This window comes from Schistocerca nitens, chromosome 2 (genome assembly GCF_023898315.1).
Source record: "Schistocerca nitens isolate TAMUIC-IGC-003100 chromosome 2, iqSchNite1.1, whole genome shotgun sequence".
Taxonomy (NCBI): Eukaryota; Metazoa; Arthropoda; class Insecta; order Orthoptera; family Acrididae; genus Schistocerca; species Schistocerca nitens.
This window is the reverse complement of record NC_064615.1, coordinates 199369864-199396220: the sequence shown is the minus strand read 5'-3', so window position 1 is coordinate 199396220 and position 26357 is coordinate 199369864. Positions and strand designations below refer to the sequence as shown.

Here is a 26357-nt window from a genome sequence, read left to right as displayed (position 1 = left end):
CTCAGTATTTCTTCCAGTCGTAAAGTTGTGACGTAGCAATAGAGTGGTAATAATGAAAGGTCTCTGTTGGATTCCTTTCATGTTAATTTTTTTAAAACTGTTGTCATTTACGGCATACATTCCACTTCTAAATTTACTGTGGTGTTTCTGACTATCTGGGAGGAGACTGAGCAGTGGAACGTGTTACTTTTACACATAATCAAGAACGATCTGTCACACTACTACACTTTAAAACACAGTTTATATGTAATTCATGTCACACAGTCCCATATGGAACCTACATCCGCTTTCTTTTATATACTGTATATGATAAGATACTGTCATCCCCCTTCCCTTCTGTGTGAAAGGATGAATGAGCAAATGTATTTCTAGTTGCATGCTTGATGGTAGCAGACAAGCCTGTCTGCTAGAGAACAGTAGGACCAATGTCGGAACAGGTAGCTACGCTTTCTAAAAGCAAAGAGGTTTCTCTTCTTAGTATGGTCCTGTCCGTCCCTTGTCATGTTGGTGTAGGAAGCTGCCTCTCTGGTCACTTCCATTTAGTATCTGTGAAGCACCCTCGGTAGGGGCCCAGGCGAGTCTGTCCACGGTGAGCGTCTGAAGTGGTAAGATCTCCGGCTAAGCGTGTCTCTGCTAAGTCCGTAGGACAATAGATTTCTCAATTTCAGCCTAACTGAAAATTTAATCAACTTTACTTCAGGTTTAGATCTAAAATATCTAATGTTATCTTAAATTGCAACGCAGTGTAATTCGAGTGCGAAGTTCAGAATATCTTCCAGTACTTGCTTTGTCACTACTTCGTGAGTAAAGTGGAACCACGTGTGGATGATCCGTAACTCTAACTAAGATCATCAATCATAAATGCGAATGTGCGTGAGGTTATAACGTCTCGTCTTGACAATATTTTTCAATATAGCAACTTTTCTTTATGTTCAACCCACGTGGGGTGTACTTTGTGAGACCAGTACCACGTGCTTATACAATTGTTTGGCCCATCAGGTTAATAGTAAGACGATAGTAACCAGTTCGAGGTTTTTCTTTTGTAATTTGTGTTTCGATGTAATTTCTTTTAATTATAAAAATTATTGTGGAGTTACACTCTTTGTGTAAGCCAAGTTGACCACGTGAAGCATGTGGTGTAATCATCAAAGAAGCCCTCAGCTATTCTTTTCGGGAAGATTTCACAGAGATTTAGTATGAATTTAATATACCAGTGTGTGGTAATTTCATGACGGACAGGATTGCGCTGCAAACGTAACTTCTTTGGGTGAAAATTGAATCGGTGGGTTGTGGTTAATTTCCTCTTGCATATGTTTCAACGTTCTTCGTGTGTTATTTTATGAATGCAGTGTTGTATCCACTCTCCCAATCTTGGCTCCATATTTGATGTGTTCCGTAAGATTACAAACTCACATTTTCACAATCCTAAATAAGACACCAGTTTAGTTATGAATCAAGTTTAATGTACTGAAATTTTAACGTAACAATGATCAATGTTAAAATAAATGTCCAAACATAAACTGATTTATTTCTTTTTATTTAAACTGTCTTATATATATATATATATATATATATATATATATATATATATATATATATATATATATATATATATATATATATATATATATCGTAAGATGACTACTAAAAGATCTAATCTGCCAGGAAGTTTCATTATAATTAATGTTAATCTGATTGGGAATTTGGTAAGCTAGACTGGATACCTGGTGAAACAGTTGCTCAGTAATGCAAGGTTAACTTCCGCAGATAGCTCACAGCTTTTAACCCGCTTTTATTGTCTTGAATATCAGCACCGCTTTCAGAACAAATTAATGCATCAACATTACAATAATAATGGGCGTATGGCATTGGTGGCCGTAAGACCCCTCGCGGGGCGGTTCGGCCGCCGCTCCACAAGTTCTTTAACGCCACTACGGCGACTTGCGAGTGAATGAGGATGAAATGATGATGAAAGACACACAACCCCCAGTCATATCGAGGCAGAGAAAATCCCTGACACCGGTGGGAATCGAACCCGGGACCCCGTGCGCGGGAAGCGAGAACGCTACCGCAAGCCCACGAGCCGCGGAGTGGTGATCCTGGGGTTTACAAGCGTACATAACGACATTCCAGTGAACGAAGTTTCATGCTTTTATTGGGCACAAATATTTAAACAGGAAACCTAAGAGGTGAGCCCCCATTTAGCTTTACAAGAGAATCGATAAAACAGTTTTATCAGACTATGCCCTTTCTCTTGTAATACAAACTTTAAGATCAATGAGCAGGGAAAATTTGAATTTAAACTTTCATTCCCCTTTTACCTTCAAGAAAAAAAACTGGTATTAAAACAGCAGCCAAATACCAGCATGACATAAACGTACTTGGAATCAATCAAAACAATTTTCAAATTATGTACTGTGTTCACCTACCTGCACTTAAAACAAACAATTTTAAAAGAACTCACAGACAATCTTTACATAATAATGAAATACCATTAATTGGCATTGTAGGCAGAAATTTCACAGATCTCACTAACAATTACCAAGAAATATTTAAATTTACGCACTGGGTCCACCATCCCGCATTTCAGAATAAACAATATTAAAATGACCACAGATAATCCTTACACAATAGACAAGTCCATTACTACAACTTTAACATTACCCATACACAGTCTTCCTTCCAAAATGTGAACTCTATCCTGTGCAAGCTTCTTCATCTCCCAGTACCTGCTGCAACCTACATCCTTCTGAATCTGTTTAATGTATTCCTCTCTCGGTCTCCCTCTACCGTTTTTACCCTCCACGCTTCCCTCCGATACCAAATTTGTGATCCCTTGATGCCTCAGAACATGTCCTACCAACCGATCCCTTCTTCTTGTCAAGTTGTGCCACAAACTCCTCCTCTCCCCAATTCTATTCAATACCTCCTCATTAGTTATGTGATCTACATCTAATCTTCAGCATTCTTCTGTAGCACCACAAATCCGAAAGCTTCTATTCTCTTCTTGTCCAAACTATTTATCGTCCATGTTTCGCTACTATACATGGCTACACTCCAGACAAATACTTCCAGAAATGACTTCGTGACACTTAAATCAATACTCGACGTAAACAAATTTCTCTTCTTCACAAACGCTTTCCTTGCCATTGCCAGTCTACATTTTATATCCTCTCTACTTCGACCATCATCAGTTATTTTGCTCCCCAAATAGCAAAACTCCTTTACTACTTTAAGCGTATCATTTCCTAATCTAATTCCCTCAGAATCACCCGGTTTAATTCGACTACATTCCATTATCCTCGTTTTGCTTTTGTTGATGTTCATCTTATATCCTCCTTTCAAGACACTGTCCATTCCGTTCAGCTGCTCTTCCAGGTCCTTTGCTGTCTCAGACAGAATTACAGTGTCATCGGCGAACCTCAAAATTTTATCTCTTCTCCATGGATTTTAATGCCTAAATTCCTACTCCGAATTTTTCATTTGTTTCCTTTACTGCTTGCTCAATATACAGTTGAATAACATCGGCGATTGGCTACAACCATGTCTCACTCCCCTCCCAAACACTGCTTTCCTTTCATGCCCCTCGACTCTTATAACTGCCATCTGGTGTCTGTACAAATTGTAAATAGCCTTTCGCTCCCTGTATATTACCTCTGTCATCTTCAGAATTTGAAAGAGGGTATTCCAGTCAACATTGTCAAAAGCTATCTCTAAGTCTACAAATGCTAGAAACGCAGGTTTGCCTTTCCTTAATCTATCTTCTAAGATAAGTCGTAGGGTCAGTATTGCCTCACGTGTTCCAATATTTCTACAGAATCCAAACTGATCTTCCCCGAGGTCGGCTTCTACCAGTTTTTCCATTCGTCTGTAAAGAATTCGCGTTAGCATTTTGAAGCCGTGAGATACTAAACTGATAGTTCGGTAATTTTCACATTTGTCAACATCTGCTTTCTTTGGGATTGGAATTATTATATTCTTCCTCAAGTCTGAGGGTATTTCGCCTGTCTCATACATCTTGCTCACCAGATGGTAAAGTTTTGTCAGGTCTGGCTCTCCCAAGGCTATCAGTAGTTCTAATGGATTGCTGTCTACTCCCACGGCCTTGTTTCGACTTAGGTCTTTCAGTGTTCTGTCAAACTCTTCACGCAGAATCATATCTCCCATTTCATATTCATCTACATCGTCTTCCATTATAATATTGTCCTCGAGTACATCGCCCTTGTATAGACCCTCTATATACTCCTTCCACATTTCTGCTTTCCCTTCTTTGCTTAGAACTGGGTTTCCACCTGACCTCTTGATATTCATGCAAGTGGTTCTCTTTCCTCCAAATGTCTCTTTAATTTCTCTATAGGCAGTATCTATCTTACCCCTAGTTATATACGCCTCTACATCCTTACATTTGTTCTCTAGCCATCCCTGCTTAGCCAATTTGCACTTCCTGTCGATCTCAGTATTGAGACGTTTGTATTCCTTTTTGCCTGCTTCATTTACTGCATTTTTATATTTTCTCCTTTCATCAATTAAATTCAATATGTCTTCTGTTACCCAAGGATATTGTTAGCCCTCGTCTTTTTACCTACTTGATCCTCTGCTGCGTTCACTATTTGATCTCTCAAAACTTCCCATTCTTCTTCTATCGTATTTCTTTCTCCCATTCTTGTCAATCGTTCCTTAATGCTCTCCCTGAAACTCTCTACCACCTCTGGTTCTGTCAGTTTATCCAGGTCCCATCTCCTTAAATTCCCACTGTTTTGCAGTTTCTTCAGTTTTAATCTACAGTTCATAACCAATAGATTGTCGTCAGAGTCCACATCTGCCCCTGGAAATGTCTTACAATTTAAAACCTGGTTCCTAAATCTCTGTCTTACCATTATATAATCTATCTGAAACCTTCCAGTATCTCCAGGTTTCCTCCATGTATACAACCTTATTTCATGAATCTCATTCAATCATGTGAGCAGGAAATGCACTTTGACCGCTACGGTCGCAGGTTCGAATCCTGCCTCGGGCATGGATGTTTGTGATGTCCTTAGGTTAGTTAGGTTTAACTAGTTCTAAGTTCTAGGGGACTAATGACCTCAGCAGTTGAGTCCCATAGTGCTCAGAGCCATTTGAACCATTTTTTTTTTTTTTTTAAATGCACTTTCTCAAGCTGTAACGGCCACGTGAAACAACATAGACTAACAGTTGCAAACGGCCATCCCGACCAACATTACCTGTCTTTTACATAGTTGGGTAACGTCCCATGGAGTCCACAATTCGGTTATTGGCGGTATGCAGCAGTTCCAGAGGGGCCATTCATAAAATTCTTCGTGCTCACTCGATCCAATAACGGCTTGGAACCTCCGGCTGACTGACCGTGTGCGCTGACCAGTCCAGCGGATCACCAGGGCAAAGAGTGTGGCCACTCTTCATCAGCCAGCTTCTCGCAGTGAGAAATTTTCACAGTCCGCCTCCGGAAGGTTCTGTCCACACGCCGCCAGCAGCTTGGACGCAACCTATCCCGAAACGTCCTCTCAGTCACTCCGGGCGCCGGAGGCACCACTATCGGGAATTCAAAGTGGCCGCCGCTGGCTCTGGAATCGAACCATCACATCCCCCCCCCCCCCCCCCCCCTCATTAGGCACACGTCCAGGCGGCGGCGCAGAACGCTGAAACTCGTACGCTGGCGTTAGTCACGTTGCCATGGGAGCGCCATACTGCCATCAAGACACTTCAAAGTCATTTTACAAGCAAGGATATAAGATGAAACGATTTATTAAAAAGTTTCGCAATGAGTATGGCATTCAACTACCTAGCTATTACTGGGGGCACTACCTTCTTGAAAAGGTTTAGTTTGAGAAATATGCATGGACTGTGGGTTTTTAACGAGGAAGGTGACCGGTGTTACGAACCAAAAGATCTGGAGAGGGCCGGCAAATGTGGGTAAGAGTTTTCCCATTACTCTACATGGGCCCTCGACTCACGTCCACAAAATTTTGAACCCAAAAAACCCCTCATGTGCTACCTTAAGATTTCTGTCGGCACGCTTCCAGTTCGCCCGTACTTGCGCAGCGTCAACTTTATCTGGCAGTAGATCATACAACGCCCACAATCTAGATAGGGGAGAATTAGGCTTGAATGCGGACATCAGGGCCGTCGGAATTTCCTTGGGAGCCTCATGTATGGCTGTATTAAAAGCATACCCTAGCCAGGGCAGTGAGCTGTCCCACTGGGTATGGAATGTGATAAGGGCCGCACGCAAAGTTCGGATTACTCTCTCAGGAAATGAGGGATTAGGGTAGTATTCTGTTGCAGTAGTGTGAATATTTCCAGCCTCAAAATAGGAACTGCGGAAGGCTGCTGAAGTAAAGATAGGAGCATTATCCGTAGCTAATAATCTACATGGCTCAAAGGCCCCAAATATCTACTGAAGGCATCTGATAGTAACCTGGGATGTCAACTACGCGTCAGAATTATTCAACAAAAGCTTAAAATGCGTCCACGCATACAAGCGTGTAGCGGATCCATCTCGCGACCGTGGGAAGGTCCCACACAGTCTACATGCATCCTCTCCGAAGGCCGAATCAGTACAGCAGATGCCAGGAACCACTGGCGTGTATTCAGTGCCGGTTTGCTAATGGCGCACATCTTACAACTCGCCACCGGGGCCCTTATCTCTTTATCCATAGACTTCCAAAAAAATGCTCCCTACTCATCATTCTGGTCTTGAAAACACCCAGATGACCAGTTATTGGGCTTTTGTGAGTGTGCTTAGAAACCAGAGGAACCAAATCCATGGGCATGATACACTACTGGCCATTAAAATTGCTACACCAACAAGAAATGCAGATGATAAACGGGTATTCATTGGACTAATATATTATACTAGAACTGACATGTGATTACATTTTCACGCAGTTTGGGTGCATAGACCCTGAGAAATCAGTACCTAGAATAACCATCTCGGGCACTAATAACGGCCTTGATACGCCTGGGCATTGAATCAAAAAGAGCTTGGATGGCGTGTACGGGTACAGCTGCCCATGCAGCTTCAACACGATACCACAGTTTATCAAGAGTAGTGACTGGCGTATTGTGACGAGCCAGTTGCTCGGCCACCGTTGACCAGACGTTTTCAATTGGTCAGAGATCTGGAGAATGTGCTGACCACGGCAACAGTCGAACATTTTCTGTATCCAGAAAGGCCCGTACAGGACCTGCAACATGCGGTCGTGCATTATCCTGCTGAAATGTAGGGTTTTCGCAGGGATCGAATGACTGGTAGAGCCATGGGTCGTAACACATCTGAAATGTAACGTCCACTGTTCAAAGAGCCATCAATGCGAACAAGAGGTGACCGAGACGTGTAACCAATGGCACCGCATACCATCACGCCGGGTGATCCGCTAGTATGGCGATGACTAATACAAGCTTCCAATGTGGGTTAACCGCGATGTCGCCAAACACGGATGCGACCATCATGATGCTGTAAACAGAATCTGTATTCATCCGAAAACATGACGTTTTGCCACTCGTGCATCCAGGTTCGTCGTTGAGTACACCATCGCACGCGCTCCTTCTGTGATGCAGCGTCAAGTGTAAGCGCAGCCATGGTCTCCGAGCTGATAGTCCATGCTGCTGCAAACGTCGTCGAACTGATCGTGCAGATGGTTGTTGTCTTGCAAACGTCCCTATCTGTTGACTCAGGGATCGAGACGTGGCTACACGATCCGTTACAGCCATGCGGATAAGATGCCTGTCATCTCGACTGTTAGTGATACGAGGGCGTTGGGATCCAGCACGGCGTTCCGTATTACCCTCCTGAACCCACCGATTCCATATTCTGCTAACAGTCACCGGATATCAACCAACGCGAGTAGCAATGTCGCGATACGATAAACCGCAATCGTGATAGGCTACAATCCGACCTTTATCAAAGTCGGAAATGTTATGGTACGCATTTCTTCTCCTTACACGAGACATTACAACAACAATTCACCAGTCAACGCCGGTCAACTGCTGTTTGTGTATGAGAAATCGGTTGGAAACTTTCCTCATGTCAGCACGTTGTAGGTGTCACCACCGGCGCCCACCTTGTGTGAATGCTCTGAAAAGCTAATCATTTGCATATCACAGAATCTTCTTCCTGTCGGTTAAATTTTGCGTCTGTAGCACGTCATCTTCGTAGTGTAGCAATTTGAATGGCCAGTAGTGTACATTCTCATTCATGGCTCTATAATCCAACCGGTCGCAGTGGCCGAGGGTTCTAGGCGCTACGGTCGCAGGTTCGAATCTTGGATCGGGCATGGATGTGTGTGATGCCCTTGGGTTAGTTAGGTTTAAGTACTTCTAAGTTCGCGGGGACTGATGACCTCAGATGTTAAGTCCCATAGTTAAAATTAAAAGGAAGGTCGTTGTGCAAACAGCACTTCATGGAATCGTCAATCAAATCCCATAGTGCTCAGAGCCATTTCTATAATCCACTACTGGGCGTACCCCGTCCTGTTCTATGGGTACCAGAAATATGGGGGATGCATAGCCTGAGCTAGACGTCCCAGTAACCCCCTCTCTCATCATTTCGTCTATGTACAGCCTGAGCTGCTTACTACGAGGTGGAAAAAGACGATACAGTGGGTGCCGTACCGGTATGTTGTCAGTAAGCTCAGTCTTGTATTCCTCCCCTTTCATTACACCCAAGCGATCAGTCAGCACATCGCCAAACTCATTACACAGCTAGCGTAACCCTGTGCCTCTTCAGGATAAAGATGACTAAAATCATAACCATCCTTATCTCCCTCAATCATAACCATTCTGGACAGATTCTCAGTACCCCTTCCTACCGGTGCTTACAAAATTTATAATGGCGCGCCCTATCGATGCCAAAAGAGAGCTTGGCTCTTCCCCAATCACGAATCAGACCAACATGCCGGATGAGTTCGCGCTCATAGTGGCAGAAACTGACAAATTCCGAACTACCTCCGTCTTAATCTTCCATGTAAAATTTCCAATCCGGACCTTAACCGTACCTCCCCCCAGCAACGGAATCTCTCACGCTATCAAGCAGGGGAAACTTGCATAAGGCAATGTGTGCCAAATACCAATGTTCGTGAATCAGACTCAAAGAACTGCCCAAATCAAAAAGCACACACACTGGTTCACCATTAAAACTCGCACACACAAACGGAGCCCCTGAAGATGGGGTAGCCACAGTCTTTCTATAAAACATCGGAAACGGTCGAGGCTCCCTTCCCCTGTGTCAACTACCAGAGATGCTCCTCCGCAACGGACAGTTCCGCTCTAACCTGGCTCGTGTAACACCGTAGATCATGAAAACGTGATTAACTCATTGAAGACGCGATCTCTGGTGGCCGCCGAATGTTTTGCCCGCTTACAACTCGAGTGCTATCAGCAATGCACACGGCCTCCACCTCCGATATTAACCTACCCAGCTGCCGAAAGTTCCTCGGCCTCTCGCTAAAAGCGACTCTAGACCTATCACTAGGCCACATCCCTTACAAGGTGTTTACCGACTATATATATATGTACACACACTGAAGAGCCAAGGAAAGTGGGAAACCTGCCTAATATTGCGTAGGGCCCCCATGAGAACGCAGAATTGCCGCAACACGACGTGGCATGGACTCGACTGATGTCTGAAGTCATGCTGGAGGGAACTGACATCATGAATGCTGCAGGTCTGTCCATAAATCCACAAGTGTACGAGAGGGTGGAGATCTCTTCTGAACAGCACGTCCCAAGGCAATCCAGATATGCTCAATAATGTTCATGTCTGGGGAGTTTGGTGGCCAGCTGAAGTGTTTAAAGTCCGATGAGTGTTCTTGGAGCCACTCTGTAGCAATTCTGGATGTGCGGGGTGTCGAATTGTCCTGCTGGAATTGCCCAAGTAAGTCGGAATACACAATGGACATGAATGGATGCAAATGAGCAGACAGGAGGCTTACGTACGTGTCACCTATCAGAGTCATATCTAGACGTATCAGGGGTCCCATATCACTCCAACTGCACACCACCACAGCATTACAGAGCCTCCACCAGCTTGAACAGTCCCCTGCTAACCTGCAGGGTCAATTGATTCATGAGGTTGTCTCCATGCCCATACACCTCCATCCGCTCGATACAATTTGAAACGAGACTCATCCGACCAGGCAACACATTTCCAGTCACCAACAGTCCAATGTCGGTGTTGATGGGCCCAGGCGAGGCGTAAAGCTTTGTGGCGTGCAGTCGGCAAGGATAAAAGAGGGGCCTTTAGCTCCGAAAGCCCATATCCATGATGTTTCGTTGAATGGTTTGTACGCAGATATTTGTTGATGGTCCAGCATTGAAATCTGCAGCAATTTGCGGAAGAACTGCACTTCTGTCACGTTGAACAATTCTCTTTAGTCGTCGTTGGTCCCATTCTTGCAGGACCTTTTTCCGGCCGCAGCAATGTCGGAGATTTGATGTTTTACCGGACTTCTGATATTCACGGTACACTCGTGAAATGGTCGTAGGGAAAATCCCCACTTCATAGCTACCTTCGAGATACTGTGTCACATGCCTCGTGCGCCGACTGTAAAGTCATGTTCAAACTCACTTAAATATTGGTAACCTGGCATTGTAGCAGTAGTAACTGATCTAACAACTGTGCCAGACACTTGTTGTCTTACATGGGTGTTGCCGACGGCTTTGCTGTATTCTGCCTGTTAAATACCTCTGTATTTAAATACCCACTTTCTTTGGCTCTTCAGTGTAATACAGAGCATTAAACAGCGACACAGACACAGACACACACACACACACACACACACACACACACACACACACACACACACATACACACACTGAGTTAAGCAAATCAGTTGGTGATAAGGCATTATAACCCAAGTATGGCAATCCACACTTTCCCCCAGTCATTTCAAAGATCGCAATTGCATCCCTTAGCAGTGTATCAAGGAAAATCTATTTTAAAGGGTAGCCCACATATCTTTAAATTTCAGCATCCAGGTTAAGATTTTCCGACTCTTCGCAACACAGAGCAGAGCTGCAGGGAGCTATATAATAATCATTATTCTTACTTTTCCCTAGCATTAATGAGAAAATTTGTTTAATGCGTAGCATATCATTACCTTCAAAAAAATGTGGTCAGATGGTGAATTTTGGTGATTATGTTGAAGGAAAATGTGATCAACAAGTAAAGCTAATAATTCATTCAAGCTACTGTAAGTACATAAAAAAAGCTAACCTACAATTAAAGGAGTAAAAGTCACTGTATAAAAAACATGATGTAACAGTCAATTATTATGACCAGCAGATTCACAAAAGTCAAAAATGAGTTATTATTCCGCAAAAACCATACATTTGTTCGAAACGGTGTGTATTAATTCTTGCTTACAGAGATATATTTTCCAAAACAGGAGTAGCTGTGTTATTGTAAGTTCTTTCATTATTCATTATCGAACTGCAATTGTGGTGTTTGAATGAAGTGACTGAAGCACAGAGGAATGGATCGGTGTACATACCTGACAATGTCAACATGTGGACATGCTGCATCATTCTCGGTGAATCAGCCTTGCAGTAGTCCAACATAATATGCCGTACTGTTCACTCTACTGTCCAGAAATTTGCGATTTTTAAATACAAACGCACCACACATACCGTGTGTAAGTTCGGAGGTGCTTTGTGACGAGATTTGTATTCAAAATGTATTTTAATTGTAGCAAAGAAGAAATGTAGCCCTATGAAATATCTGAATAATTTGTTATTCTGTAAACTGTTGCATAATGTTTTTTGTTTATCACTAGTAAGACCGCAAGGGAACAACTTTTCTGACATAGTCTCCTGTCTGCAGTTTACCGCATCCTTGATCTCTGCAAATTTGCCAAGAGAGCTGCTCAGGGTGATGTGTCGAAAAGCCGCGGAAGAAGGCCACGGGATGGTAAGTTCGAGATCATTTATGTTGGCTGTTGCTTTATCTATAATGGAGGTGACGCAGCAAGGCCCAAGCACTGTTTTTGACCGCTATTAGTAATTTGATCACGGTGGTGTTCTGATTGTGCTTTTGCAGTATTGATATCTTTATGTGATATTTCATTGGTTCATGACTATCGAAAATTTACAGTACTTTGTTTGGGTTTAATTATAATATTAAAGGCTTTTGACCCTTGAATTTATTATAATGTCACTGAATGGCCAAATTTCAGTTTCTTGGCTTCACCTTCGATTGGTTTACATTAATATATCAAAAACAAAACGAAGTGTTCTGTACCCGCTTACACTACCGATTGCAGAGACTGCTGCAACACCAGACAAATCTGCCAAATCATCTGCAGATAGCTTAAATAGATTATAATTATCTCATAACAACAGCAATAATAATGTGAATTTTAAAATTTTCCCGGTGTGATTTCGGGTTTGCAGCCGGTCGTCGTTCAATACTTCGCACGATATTTCAACTGGGCACCTGCCAGTCATCTTCAGGTGAGCCGTCGCAGACTGGCGAAAACGTCCTCCGTTCCGTAATATATAGCGTACTGTAACTATTCTGCGCATGCGTCGAAAAGTTGATAGATGAACCACGCTGCCCGCCGGCAGCGCTCTCACTGGTGGAATAGCGGAACTCAGTCGCCCTCTGCGTTGCTGTTTGCCACACCGTCTTAGCAGTGTAGACCTTCTAGTAAGTTTTGGTGTGGTCTCACTTTTTACAAAAGTTCCTCTTGCAGATTCTTTGACACTGATTGGTAACATGTTTCCTGTTGATATCACTGCTTTGTTCAGGTACGCTCTTTCCTCAACTTATTTGATGTTTAATCAAGAATATTTTGAACAGACTGACGGTGTCGCCATGGGTAGCCCCCTGTCTCCTTTGATGGCCAACCTTTTATGGAGGATTCTGAAGAGAGAGCGCTTGAATCAGCTGCCCTGGAACCAACAGTTTTTTGGCGGTATGTGGATGACACTTACATAGTGTGGCCTCATGGAGAAGACAAATTAATGGAGTTTCTACATCACATCAACTCCATTCATAGCAACATCCGGTTCACCATGGAAATAGAGAAAGATGGTTGTTTGCCTTTCTTGGATGTCCTGGTTCGAAGGAAGAATGATGGTTCTCTAGGGCATTCAGTTTACCGGAAACCCACTCATACTGCTTTGTACCTGCAAGCATCGAGTTGCCATCACCCACCGCAAACCATGAGTTTGCTTAAAACACTTGTTCATAGAGCTCATACTGTCGCAGATCTAGATAGCTTACCTCAAGAACTCGCCCATCTAAAGACAGTATTCAGCGAAAATGGGTATTCCATCCGGCAGATTAACAGGGCACTAATAGTTAAAACTAAGAAGCAGGAAGTGGATAAAGAGGAGAACATTCCGGAATAATCTTTAGCTTTTCTTCCTTTCGTTAGCAACACTTCGTTTAAAATAGCCAGGAGTGCTAGTTCTGCAAGGTTCGCAGGAGAGCTTCTGTAAAGTTTGGAAGGTAGGAGACGAGATACTGGCAGAAGTAAAGCTGTGAGACCGGGCGTGAGTCGTGCTTCGGTAGCTCAGTTGGTAGAGCACTTGCCCGCGAAAGGCAAGGGTCCCGAGTTCGAGTCTCGGTCGGGCACACAGTTTTAATCTGCCAGGAAGTTTCATATCAGCGCACACTCCGCTGCAGAGTGAAAATCTCATTCTGGAAACATCCCCCAAGCTGTGGCTAAGCCATGTCTCCGCAATATCCTTTCTTTCAGGAGTGCTAGTTCTGCAAGGTTCGCAGGAGAGCTTCTGTAAAGTTTGGAAGGTAGGAGACGAGATACTGGTAGAAGTAAAGCTGTGAGACCGGGCGTGAGTCGTGCTTCGGTAGCTCAGTTGGTAGAGCACTTGCCCGCGAAAGGCAAAGGTCCCGAGTTCGAGTCTCGGTCGGGCACACAGTTTTAACCTGCCAGGAAGTTTCATATCGGCGCACACTCCGCTGCAGAGTGAAAATCTCATTCCGGCCATCATACTGTCGCTGGGTGTACTTTTATCTATTGCGAACAGAACCCAGACTGTCGCCATGTTTTTTAATTGTGTGTGTACTACGTTACTTGTCTGCTTCCGTGTCTCTTATTAACATTACCACCCCCTTTTACTTTCTGTTTTAACTTTCCGCATTTTCCCGCCATTTTACACTTTAAGTCACCGTTTTATCGCCTGTTTTTCTTGTTTCTTTTCTTCTTCCGTTTTTTAAAAAAATGTCTGTAGGCTGTAGAGCAGCGTACTAAGCTGCTGCCAGCCCGCCCCCTTCGGGGGGAATTGAAAATCAATAAAGAAGAAAAAAAAAAGTTTTCGCCAGTCTGCGACGGCTCACCTGAAGATGACTGGCAGGTGCCCGGTTGAATTATCGTGCGAAGTATTGAACGAAGACCGGCTGCAAGCTCGAAATTTGTCTGAACAGCAATAATAATAATAATAACAATATAATGATGGCAGTAATGGTAATGTTAATAATCTTGACCCTCCTATAGCAGTGCCGTTTGCTGGTACGAAGTCATTCACATAACAATAATAATAATAATAATATAGTGTTAACAGTAATGATATGTTAATAATTTTGACCGCCCTATAAGAGTACAGTGTTATGTACAAACTCACCCACAAAACCTGATTCGGCAACAGTGACTGTTCCAACATAACTAAAGTCATTCCTCTGAAAACATGTGCTGTCGTTGCCAGTGGGTGATGCCTTTGTTAGTTCAAATTAAATCTGACTCTAAAACACCACAGAATGCCCAGAAATTCCTACTGCATCACTATGGTTTTAAGAGCCAGCCTTGATGCACGAGGTCCAGAACTGGACGAATATGGTTAGTCTGTCCATAGAAATCAAAGTAACTAGCGCATGTAATCTCTCTTTAGCTCATCTATGCGACTGTTAGATACAGACTCAGGTGAAACTCACCTTAGAAATTGAAACTTAAGACATGAAATTGATTCGGAGTAATAATTTAGTGAGTGGGGACGGTGGGGGAGGGGTGGGGACGGCGGCGTAATGTATTTCAGCCTCAGTTACAACAGAGCGCAAGGCAGGAAAATGCAAACTGATCACCAATGGCCTTGGTAAACAAATTACATTATAAAACAGCAAGATTAATAAATGTCCATCATATGTTCTTACATTTAATACATGTGATGAACAGCTGAAGCTATACACCGGCGAGCCAGAAGACTGCAACCACCGCCCACCACCATAGTGATAGCCACTTGCTAGCACTATGGGCAAGTGATACAGTAAGGCAAGTATATACTTGAAGCAGAGATGAGTGGGGAATCATTCTGGTGACGATACGGACCGCAGTTAGTAAGATTCACTGACAAACAGACGCGAACTATTTGAAACAGTTAACAGGGAATCAGCGATCATAAAGCGGTTACTGCATCGATGATTTCAGCCGTAAATAGAAATATTAAAAAAGGTAGGAAGATTTTTCTGTTTAGCAAAAGTGAAAAAAGCAGATTACAGAGTACCTGACGGCTCAACACTAAAGATTTGTCTGAAGTATAGATAGTGTTGAGGATCAGTGGACAAAGTTCAAAACCATCGTACACTATGCGTTAGATGAGTATGTGCCAAGCAAGATCGTAAGAGATGGAAAAGAGCCACCGTGGTACAACAACCGAGTTAGAAAACTGCTACGGTAGCAAAGGGAACTTCACAGCAAACATAAACATAGCCAAAGCCTTGCAGACAAACAAAAATTACGCGAAGCGAAATGCAGTGTGAGGAGGGCTATGCGAGAGGCGTTCAATGAATTCGAAAGTAAAGTTCTATGTACTGACTTGGCAGAAAATCCTAAGAAATTTTGGTCTAATGTCAAACAAATTGTCCAGACAGTCTGTGACCAAAATGGTACTGAAACAGAGGATGACAGACTAAAGGCCGAAATACTAAATGTCTTTTTCTAAAGCTGTTTCACAGAGGAAGAAGGCACTGTAGTTCCTTCTCTAGATTGTCGCACACATGACAAAATGGTAGATATCGAAATAGACGACAGAGGGATAGAGAAACAATTAAAATCGCTCAAAAGTGGAAAGGCCGCTGGACCTGATGGGATACCAGTTCGATTTTACACAGAGTACGCGAAGGAACTTGCCCCGCTTCTTGCAGCGGTGTACCGTAGGTCTCTAGAAGAGCGTAGCGTTCCAAAAGATTGGAAAAGGGCACAGGTCATCCTTGTTTTCAAGAAGGGACGTCGAACAGCTGTGCAGAACTATAGACATATATCTCTAACGTCGATCAGTTGTAGAATTTCGGAACACGTATTATGTTCGAGTATAATGACATTTCTGGAGACTAGAAATCTATTCTGTAGGAATTAGCATGGGTTTCGAAAAAGACGATCGTGTGAAACCCAGTTCGCGCTATTCGTCCACGAGACTCAGCGGGCCATAGACACGGGATCCCAGATAGATGCCGTGTTTCTTGACTTCCGCAAGGCGTTCGATACAGTTCCCCACAGTCGTTTAATGAAGAAAGTAAGAGCATATGGACTATCAGACCAATTGTGTGATTGGATTGAAGAGTTCCTAGATAACAGAACGCAGCATGTCATTCTCAATGGAGAGAAGTCTTCCGAAGTAAGAGTGATTTCAGGTGTGCCGCAGGGGAGTGTCGTAGGACCGTTGCTACTCACAATATACATAAATGACCTTGTGGATGACATCGGAAATTCACTGACGCTTTTTGCAGATGATGCTGTGGTGTATCGAGAGGTTGTAACAATGGAAAATTGTACTGAAATGCAGGAGGATCTGCAGCGAATTGACGCATGGTGCAGGGAATGGCAATTGAATCTCAACGTAGACAAGTAAAATGTGCTGCGAATACATAGAAAGAAAGATCGTTTATCATTTAGCTAAAATATAGCAGGTCAGCAACTGGAAGCAGTTAATTCCAGAAATTATCTGGGAGTACGCACTAGGAGTGATTTAAAATGGAATGATCATATAAAGTTGATCGTTGGTAAAGCAGATGCCAGACTGTGATTCATTGGAAGAATTTTGAGGAAATGCAATCCGAAAACAAAGGAAGTAGGTTACAGTACGCTTGTTCGCCCACTGCTTGAATACTGCTCGGCAGTGTGGGATCCGTACCAGATAGGGTTGATAGAAGAGATAGAGAAGATCCAACGGAGAGCAGCGCGCTTCGTTACAGGATCATTTAGTAATCGCGAAAGCGTTACGGAGATGATAGATAAACTCCAGTGGAAGACTCTGCAGGAGAGACGCTCAGTAACTCGATACGGGCTTTTGTTAAAGTTTCGAGAACATACCTTCACCGAAGAGTCAAGTAGTATATTGCTCCCTCCCACGTATATCTCGCGAAGAGACCATGAGGATAAAATCAGAGAGATTAGAGCCCACACAGAAGCATACCAACAATCCTTCTTTCGACGAACAATACGAGACTGGAATAGAAGGGAGAACCAATAGAGGTACTCAAAGTACCCTCCGCCACACACCGTCAGGTGGCTTGCGGAGTATGGACGTAGATGTAGATGTAGATAAGCAGCTTTGATAAATGGTAGGCAGTTACGGCCCAGCACATGGGAAGGAGTACCTTGGAAAAGGCGAAGCGTGTTTGCCATTCACGTGCTACTGTTGTGAGCGCATATGGAGAATGGTTAAAGGATGGCGGAACCACGAGCAGATAGTAAGGTCAAGAAATTATTCACTCTGTAGTGGAGTGTGCGCTGATATGAAACTTCCTCACAGATTAAAACTGACTGCGGTACCGAAAGTCGAACTCGGGACCTTTCCATTTCGTAGGCAAGTTCTCTACCAACTGTGCTACCCAACCAAGACTCACGAGCCGTCCTCAGAGCTTCACTTCCGTCAGTATCTCCTCTCCTACCGTTGGGAGGTAGGAGGCGAGGTACTGATGGAAGTAAAGCTGTGAGGGCGGCTCGTGAGTCGTGCCTGATGGAGCACTTGTCCACGAAATGGAAAGGTCCCGAATTCGAGTCGCGGTACGACACACAATTCTAATCTACCACGAAGATTCAGGCCGTAAGGTGTTTGACGTCCAAGCCTCATGACGGGTCTCTTGCATGCGTTCACACTTGATGACTTCCCCAGTAACGATGGAATCTTCCAACAGGATAACTGTATGTGTCAAAACCAGAATAGTTCTACAGTGATCTGAGGGGCATGTTTGTTATCTCACATTGATGTCTCCGACAAAAAAGTCGCTCTTACTGAACCTGATTGAACGCATTTTGGAGGCTATCAGGCGCCAGCACTGCGCCCCCAAAACACCGGTTCGTAATATATGGGAATTAAGTGACCTTTGCGTCCATTTCTGGAGGCACATATCTCTGGAACACTACCAAGGTCTTTTAGAAAACTTCTTATGTACTGTGTTCAAAAGCTGGGCTACTGTGTTGTTAAGCAGTTGATCATATCGTACTGGCCTCTCAATGTGCAATCAAATACATAACCATGTGTTGCTTAAGCAGAATGTGAACAGCACATAAAACTGATAATCCCTTTAAACTACTGCCAGTCGCTCGAAAAAACTAATATGAAATTAAGAAATCAAGGAAGAAACCAGTCTGGGTGCATGGGTCTGCACACGAATTGAATAATCGCTTAACTCTTACGTAAATGTCATTACAAGTACAGGGTGTTTCAAAAATGACCGGTATATTTGAAACGGCAATAAAAACTAAACGAGCAGCGATAGAAATACACCGTTTGTTGCAATATGCTTGGGACAACAGTACATTTTCAGGCAGACGAACTTTCGAAATTACAGTAGTTACAATTTTCAACAACAGATGGCGCTGCGGTCTGGGAAACTCTATAGTACGATATTTTCCACATATCCACCATGCGTAGCAATAATATGGCGTAGTCTCTGAATGAAATTACCCGAAACCTTTGACAACGTGTCTGGCGGAATGGCTTCACATGCAGATGAGATGTACTGCTTCAGCTGTTCAATTGTTTCTGGATTCTGGCGGTACACCTGGTCTTTCAAGTATCCCCACAGAAAGAAGTCACAGGGGTTCATGTCTGGCGAATAGGGAGGCCAATCCACGCCGCCTCCTGTATGTTTCGGATAGCCCAAAGCAATCACACGATCATCGAAATATTCATTCAGGAAATTAAAGACGTCGGCCGTGCGATGTGACCGGGCACCATCTTGCATAAACCACGAGGTGTTCGCAGAGTCGTCTAAGGCAGTTTGTACCGCCACAAATTCACGAAGAATGTCCAGATAGCGTGATGCAGTAATCGTTTCGGATCTGAAAAATGGGCCAATGATTCCTTTGGAAGAAATGGCGGCCCAGACCAGTACTTTTTGAGGATGCAGGGACGATGGGACCGCAACATGGGGCTTTTCGGTTCCCCATATGCGCCAGTTCTGTTTATTGACGAAGCCGTCCAGGTAAAAATAAGCTTCGTCAGTAAACCAAATGCTGCCCACATGCATATCGCCGTCATCAATCCTGTGTACTATATCATTAGCGAATGTCTCTCGTGCAGCAATGGTAGCGGCGCTGAGGGGTTGCCGCGTTTGAATTTTGTATGGATAGAGGTGTAAACTCTGGCGCATGAGACGATACGTGGACGTTGGCGTCATTTGGACCGCAGCTGCAACACGGCGAACGGAAACCCGAGGCCGCTGTTGGATCACCTGCTGCACTAGCTGCGCGTTGCCCTCTGTGGTTGCCGTACGCGGTCGCCCTACCTTTCCAGCACGTTCATCCGTCACGTTCCCAGTCCGTTGAAATTTTTCAAACAGATCCTTTATTGTATCGCTTTTCGGTCCTTTGGTTACATTAAACCTCCGTTGAAAACTTCGTCTTGTTGCAACAAAACTGTGTTCTAGGCGGTGGAATTCCAACACCAGAAAAATCCTCTGTTCTAAGGAATAAACCATGTTGTCTACAGCACACTTGCACGTTGTGAACAGCACACGCTTACAGCAGAAAGACGACGTACAGAATGGCGCACCCACAGACTGCGTTGTCTTCTATATCTTTCACATCACTTGCAGCGCCATCTGTTGTTGAAAATTGTAACTACTGTAATTTCGAAAGTTTGTCTGCCTGAAAATGTACTGTGGTCCCAAGCATATTGCAACAAACGGTGTATTTATATCGCTGCTCGTTTAGTTTTTATTGCCGTTTCAAATATACCGGTCATTTTTGAAACACCCTGTACATAGAATGTGGACGCTATCGAACTATAATTGGACCAGATTACGGATTTAAATTCTCCTGAAGATCTGCAAAAAAGATGAACACATATACGACTAATATTAGCACCACAAACAGGGATTAATTTCGCAAGACAGCCCTCATACTTGCCTGGAAGTGGCGTAAACAAAAGATCAGTGGTTGCAAGACAATATGGAAGGTAATCACGGTATTTCTATTCACCTCAGCTCAAACGAGTAACAGGATGAAGGCCGTTCAATAGTACGCATAGTGATACATATTTTCTTTTACAAAACTCCAATCACTCAATGCCTGTCGTCTCCAAGTGCGTGTCTCCCACGAAAGAATCTACCTGCATGTACTAGGTAGCATGTAGTAGCTCATATCACACAACACTGACCTCCATAACAGACAAATAACCACCTAATGCACCTCGACATAGACCTTAGATCTTATACTGAATCGAACATCTTGATCTGCTCACTAGTGGCAACATCCATTTGAAGGCGATTTCTGGAATACTGTTCAGTAGTGGACCAGTACCAATATGAGTTCACTGATTTACCTTTCATCTTGACTGCTTCTCCTATACACTTGTTAAATTCTTGGCGTTGGAGCTAATGTCTCTGAATCAGTTCGTCCATCCGAGTGGAAAGTGCAAAACGCCATGGTGCACTATTCCGCATGAGAACGGGTTAGCTAATGTTTCTTCAGTCACATATTCTGTAGCAAACGCAATCATTTTGTACTAGAAGTTACCAGTCAGCATTCATGGTGTAATGTGGCAGACATTGCTCATCATTCCAAGGCATGCGATCACTGATGATTGGTTCTATACTTTCAAATAGTTCAAATGGCTCTAAGCACTATGGGACTTAACATCTGAGGTCATCAGTCCCCTAGACTTAGAACTACTTAAACGTAACTAACCTGAGGACATCACACACATCCATGCCCGAGACAGGATTCGAACCTGCGTCAGTAGCAGCAGCGCGGTTCCGGACTGAAGCGCCTAGAACCGCTCGGACACAGCGGCCGGTTGATTCTATACTTTTCTTGTAACCACTTTATAAGATTTTCTCTGACCACTAGCGTCAGTTGTACTGCTTATGAAAACACCGGTACGGAAACATCCTCCACGCATCAACATAAAATTTTCAACAATTGTTTCCAGTCCTTGTGCCAGTTCAACATCTAGATGTAACTGCCTGGACGTGTTGGCATGCCCACTGGTCAAAATTTTGATCTATGTTGAGCACTGCAGATACAGTGTGCTTATTGCGTTAATATTGTGATTGTCTTTCTGTAATTTATGGTATCCAGGCATAAGCATTTTCCGTAACAACACTTTTTTCCCGAGGCTGCGATGTCAAGGCCCTAGACCACTCCACTTCCCACCTTTCATCCAAGTCATTCTCCCATTCCAGGATACTTCTACCCCTTCTTGGACAATCACTTTCTTGCCAATCCCTACTGTGAAACCACCCAGTTGGTGGCCCCAGAATTGTTAATAAGCCTTCTTAATTTGGTGTACATATTTCCATCTTTTCGAAAAGACCGTACTTGGGCCACACCTTGGCCATTATTTTGTTTAGCTGGTTCCAGTATTGGTGTTTTGCAGCAGAGGGCACATTCTCAAGCTGTGGTAAGCGCGTTATCCAGGCCTCGAGTTAAGCACCTAGGACTCCTTAAGCCACAACACGATCCCATCTGGGACATTCACTTACCCTCTAGCCCAACTTACCTGTTAGTACATGAGGACACTCTAACACATGGGTAGTCAACCTTTTCCACCTGCTGCCAACTTTTTTATCTTTGTCAGTAGTAAAATTTTGTAACCGCCCGCTGATTACATAGTATTGGTGATTTGTAAAGTAGGGAAGTAACTGTACTTTATAAGATTTATAAGGCAGATTTACAGCTAGTTAAAGCATATAACAATAATTGCTTTGCAAATATTTTATGGCAAAGTTTTATGAAAATCTAACGAAAATGTTTTTAAAATAACTACTAGCTACTGTCCACCACGAAAGTGGAAAGCCCGCTAGTGGGTCGTAGGGACCACACTGGCTACCATTGCTCTAATAGTAGGAGCCGCAGCAGGAGAGTACTCACTCCACCTCAGCTCACTTCCAAATTAGAGAGACGCTAATAGGTTCGTTCCTCACATAGCAAAAATGAGGTACTGCAAGGGGAAAACAGAGAATTGGTGAACGATGGTGTTATAACATACAATTCCATATTCTAAGTATGCATAAAAATTTATTTAGATTGCAGCAGTTTTACGTGTACAACAGAATTTTTAAAATTTTGATAATATGGGAACACCTGGTAGTTGTAAGCCACAATTCCTTGGTTTTACATTACTTATTGATATTCACTGTTTTTACATATTAACAAGAAAATTAATTTTCTAAATATACACTATTTTACAAAACAAAAAAATAGGTTATTTTTGAGTTATACTATAGACCTGTTGTTTATCTACCCTTGCATGCCTCCAGTGTATTAGCGGTAAACATTTATCTTTCAGCTGTAAAAATAGAGGCTTATTTTAAGATACTCCTTGTGAACAACCACAAGCAGCTTATAACAGTTACAGCTCCTATTACACTACCACTGTTTTGCTGCAATAATAAAGTCAGATGTTGTTTTACAGGTTTGCTACTTACTTTCAAAACTAGTGTCCAGAACAGTGGATGAAAAACAGTCACGCCAGAAGACGCTGGTAAAACCACTCGCCATACGTGGTTTTGCAGACCGTTTGAGAAAACTTCTGAAGGGTGGACAGCCAAAGAAAGCATCTGCAGAGGCGGCTGTGCAGGGAGGGAGCAGTAGCCGCAGCTCCAGTTGTGCCACGGAGGTTCCAGATGGGGGTGACCCAACCCAGCCAGAGGCTGAGGTGATGCCGCCACAACCGGTGTCTTCAGCAGGCTCTAGTGGCAGTGGGAGGGGAGAAGACAGCAGCACCGGCCATGTCAGGGAGGTTCCAGATGGGGATGCCCCACTCCAGCCAGAGGCTGAGGCAGGGTCTTCAGCAGACTCCAGTGGCAGCCGGCAGACAGGTCCATGGCAAACGTAGTAGCACATCGGTTTCTACGCACACATATAGATTTAGAAGCAGATGTGGCTTAGGTAGACAGGCCTGGTGGTGTAAGACTGTATTATGTCACTTCTTCTAGTGCCATGGGGTGCATTTCGTTGCTTGTAGCTAAAAACCGTTGTGGAAGTGACATAGAAACGTAGCAACAGCTCGACAGCCCTCGACATAACGACAGGGAGGGGCAGGAGGACATTGTGAGGCTGATTCTGCAGGGCGGATTGGACACTGACGTCCAGAACTTGGACGAGGATACATCTCTGATATGTGTGGTATAGAGGGGTCATGTCGAGAGTGTGAGGCTGCTGGATCTGCCACTGTAGATCAACAGTAACAGTGTTCCTCTGCTCCTTGTCACCCTCAGTGACGCAAACACCTGCTGGTCTTAAGATTTGATTAGCCAGTCAACTGTTCTTTCATGCAATCGGGTTATTCAGTTGAATGAAACTCAACTCTGCAGCCCCATCAGCTATACAAATGTTTTTCACACACTTTCCACGGTTTCAGTCAATGTGATACAACCGAGCGAAACAGTTGTTTAATGGTCATGTCAGTTATATGAATGTTACATCATACACCTGCTTTGAGTATTTTCATTTAGATACTTGTTCAGCCTTCTCGTTTATTCATTAGATTGACAACTTCTTTTACACACTCACAACGTATCTTACGTCAAAGAGAGATAAAAAGGCTACATTCTTAAAAGCGAAGCATTTTGCAAAGTTATTTGTTTATTTACTTAAATATCATGTTTTTCTACTTCTGACACTATTACACAATTTTTGGTTGGTATAAAATTGGTGTTAAAGGTTTAATAATTGGTGTAACAGTTTAATTTTATGTTTAAATAAACGAACAAATACATTCTTAATTTAAATTTATTGAAGTTGTTTCTCTCTCTCTGCACTGGATTGCACTCATCACTGTTACTATAAATTCCCCACTTATCCCGAGTGGTCGCCTTAACCACATTCACTATCCAAGCATCCTTCCCAGACTAACCTAAACGTCAACATGTCGCACTGTCTACATCCTTCTATTGTAGTTTACTAAATTCATCACCTAAAACCCACAAATCTACTAATTGGTGGAGCAAGCAGCTTGTACCTGATTAGGTCGTACTAATCCTGTTTCCTTCTATTTCAATTTTATTTTACAGTTGCGCCAGTGTCTCAACTTTTTGTATTTATTATTGAAGCCACATATGCAAATAACGTTTTATGTTTGTAATAACATTTGTGCGTAGCTGTATCAGACAAACTACGTAAAATTTCACATTAACGCCTTCTTGTCATAATGTTCTTACTGGTAATAAGTGAATATATGTTAATCTTCCATAACGAGTTGTACAGTAAGCAGTGTAACAAGTTATTTATTTACAGTCTGGAACCGCGCGACCGCTACGGCCGCAGATTCGAATCCTGCCTCGGGCATGGATGTGTGTGATGTCCTTAGGTTAGTTAGGTTTAAGTAGTTCTAAGTCCTAAGGGACTGATGACCTCAGATATTCAGTCCCATAATGCTCAGAGCCATTCGAACCATTTTTTCCCTCTCATTACTGCCACGTGGCCGTCGGATCCCCGACTTCTTGCGACCGTACGTTCTCGTGACCACCGGTGCCAGAAATCACGTACAGTGGCTGAGTTCCTGCCAACTCTTTCTGCAGAATCGCGGAAGGAACATCCAGCTTCTCGTAACTCTATTACACGACCCCATTCAAATTCAGTGAGTTGCTGATAATGGCATCTTTTTCGTCTTACAGCCAGTCTTGACTAACATCAACTCACCCCGTCCAGTCTCAAAGGTAAACTATATTTCCTCTTCGTAAAAAATGGAAATTTAAATTTATTTTTCCTCTCTTTTTGAATATACCACATCATAAAAGGCTTTGTTGTCGTTTTAGTTAATTTAAGCATTTCTGTGTGACGTGAAAAACGTAATACTTTCGTATGTAAACTGTATACGTGTCATCACTATTGCCCCTCCTGTATGAATAATACCTGTGTAGGTCGCTTCCCATTTTACCTTTGTTATAGGGGACTGATGACCTTAGAAGTTAAGTGCCATAGTGAAAAAAAAGTTATTTATTAGTATTGTGAACGAATGTATGATATGTATCAAATTACACAGGAGATGCTTTTAAGGGTGCCTGGAAGTCACAAGGCACCTCATCTACTCGAGCTACTTTCTTCGATCTTGCCTTCTTCTTAACAATATCACGCGCACCATGTCAACTTTCATGATTCTCGAGTGAAATGCATAAAAATGTTTATAATATCCCGACCACTGGGAACATGTGTTTCCATGCATGCATAATAACTTTTTCGAAATCACTTTCCGCCCCAATGCATCCCAGTGATACCTCAAGAAAACCGAATCGTTTAATCCAAGACGAAATGGAGAGAAGTCTTCTGAAGTAAGAGTGATTTCAGGTGTGCCGCTGGGGAGTGTCGTAGGACCGTTGCTATTCACAGTGTACATAAATGACCTTGTGGATAACATCGGAAGTTCACTGAGGCTTTTTGCAGATGATGCTGTGGTGTATCGAGAGGTTGCAACAATTGAAAATTGTACTGAAATGCAGGAGGATCTGCAGCGAATTGACCCTTGGTGAAGGGAATGGCAATTGAATCTCAATGTAGACAAGTGTAACGTGCTGCGAATACATAGAAAGAAAGTCCCTTATCATTTAGCTACAATATAGCAGGTCAGCAACTGGAAGCAATTAATTCCATAAATTATCTGGGAGTAGGCATTAGAAGTGATTTAAAGTGGAATGATCATATAAAGTTGATTGTCGGCAAAACAGATACCAGACTGAGATTCATTGGAAAAATCCTAAGGAAATGCAATCCTTAAACAAAGGACGTAGGTTACAGTACACTCGTCCGCCCACTGCTTGAATATCGCTCACCTGTGTGGGATCCGTACCAGATAGGGTTGATAGAAGAGATGGAGAAGATCCAACGGAGAGCAGCGCGCTTCGTTACAGGATCATTTAGTAATCGCGAAAGCTTTACGGAGATGATAGATAAACTCCAGTGGAAGATCTGCAGGAGACACGCTCAGTAGCACAGTAC

General features: G+C 43.2%; 1 protein-coding gene across 1 annotated transcript in view; it reads left to right on the top strand.

Annotated features, from left to right (window-relative positions):
- Positions 1–24054, top strand: part of LOC126234921 (uncharacterized) — a 41016-nt gene extending 16962 nt beyond the window's left edge. Inside the window, exons 4-5 of the mRNA XM_049943661.1 lie at positions 11840–11926; positions 22837–24054. Coding sequence (XP_049799618.1) covers positions 11840–11926; positions 22837–23259 — 510 coding nt within the window. The 3' untranslated portion in view covers positions 23260–24054. The remainder of the gene's footprint in view (positions 1–11839; positions 11927–22836) is intronic.
- Positions 24055–26357: the final 2303 nt, after the last annotated feature.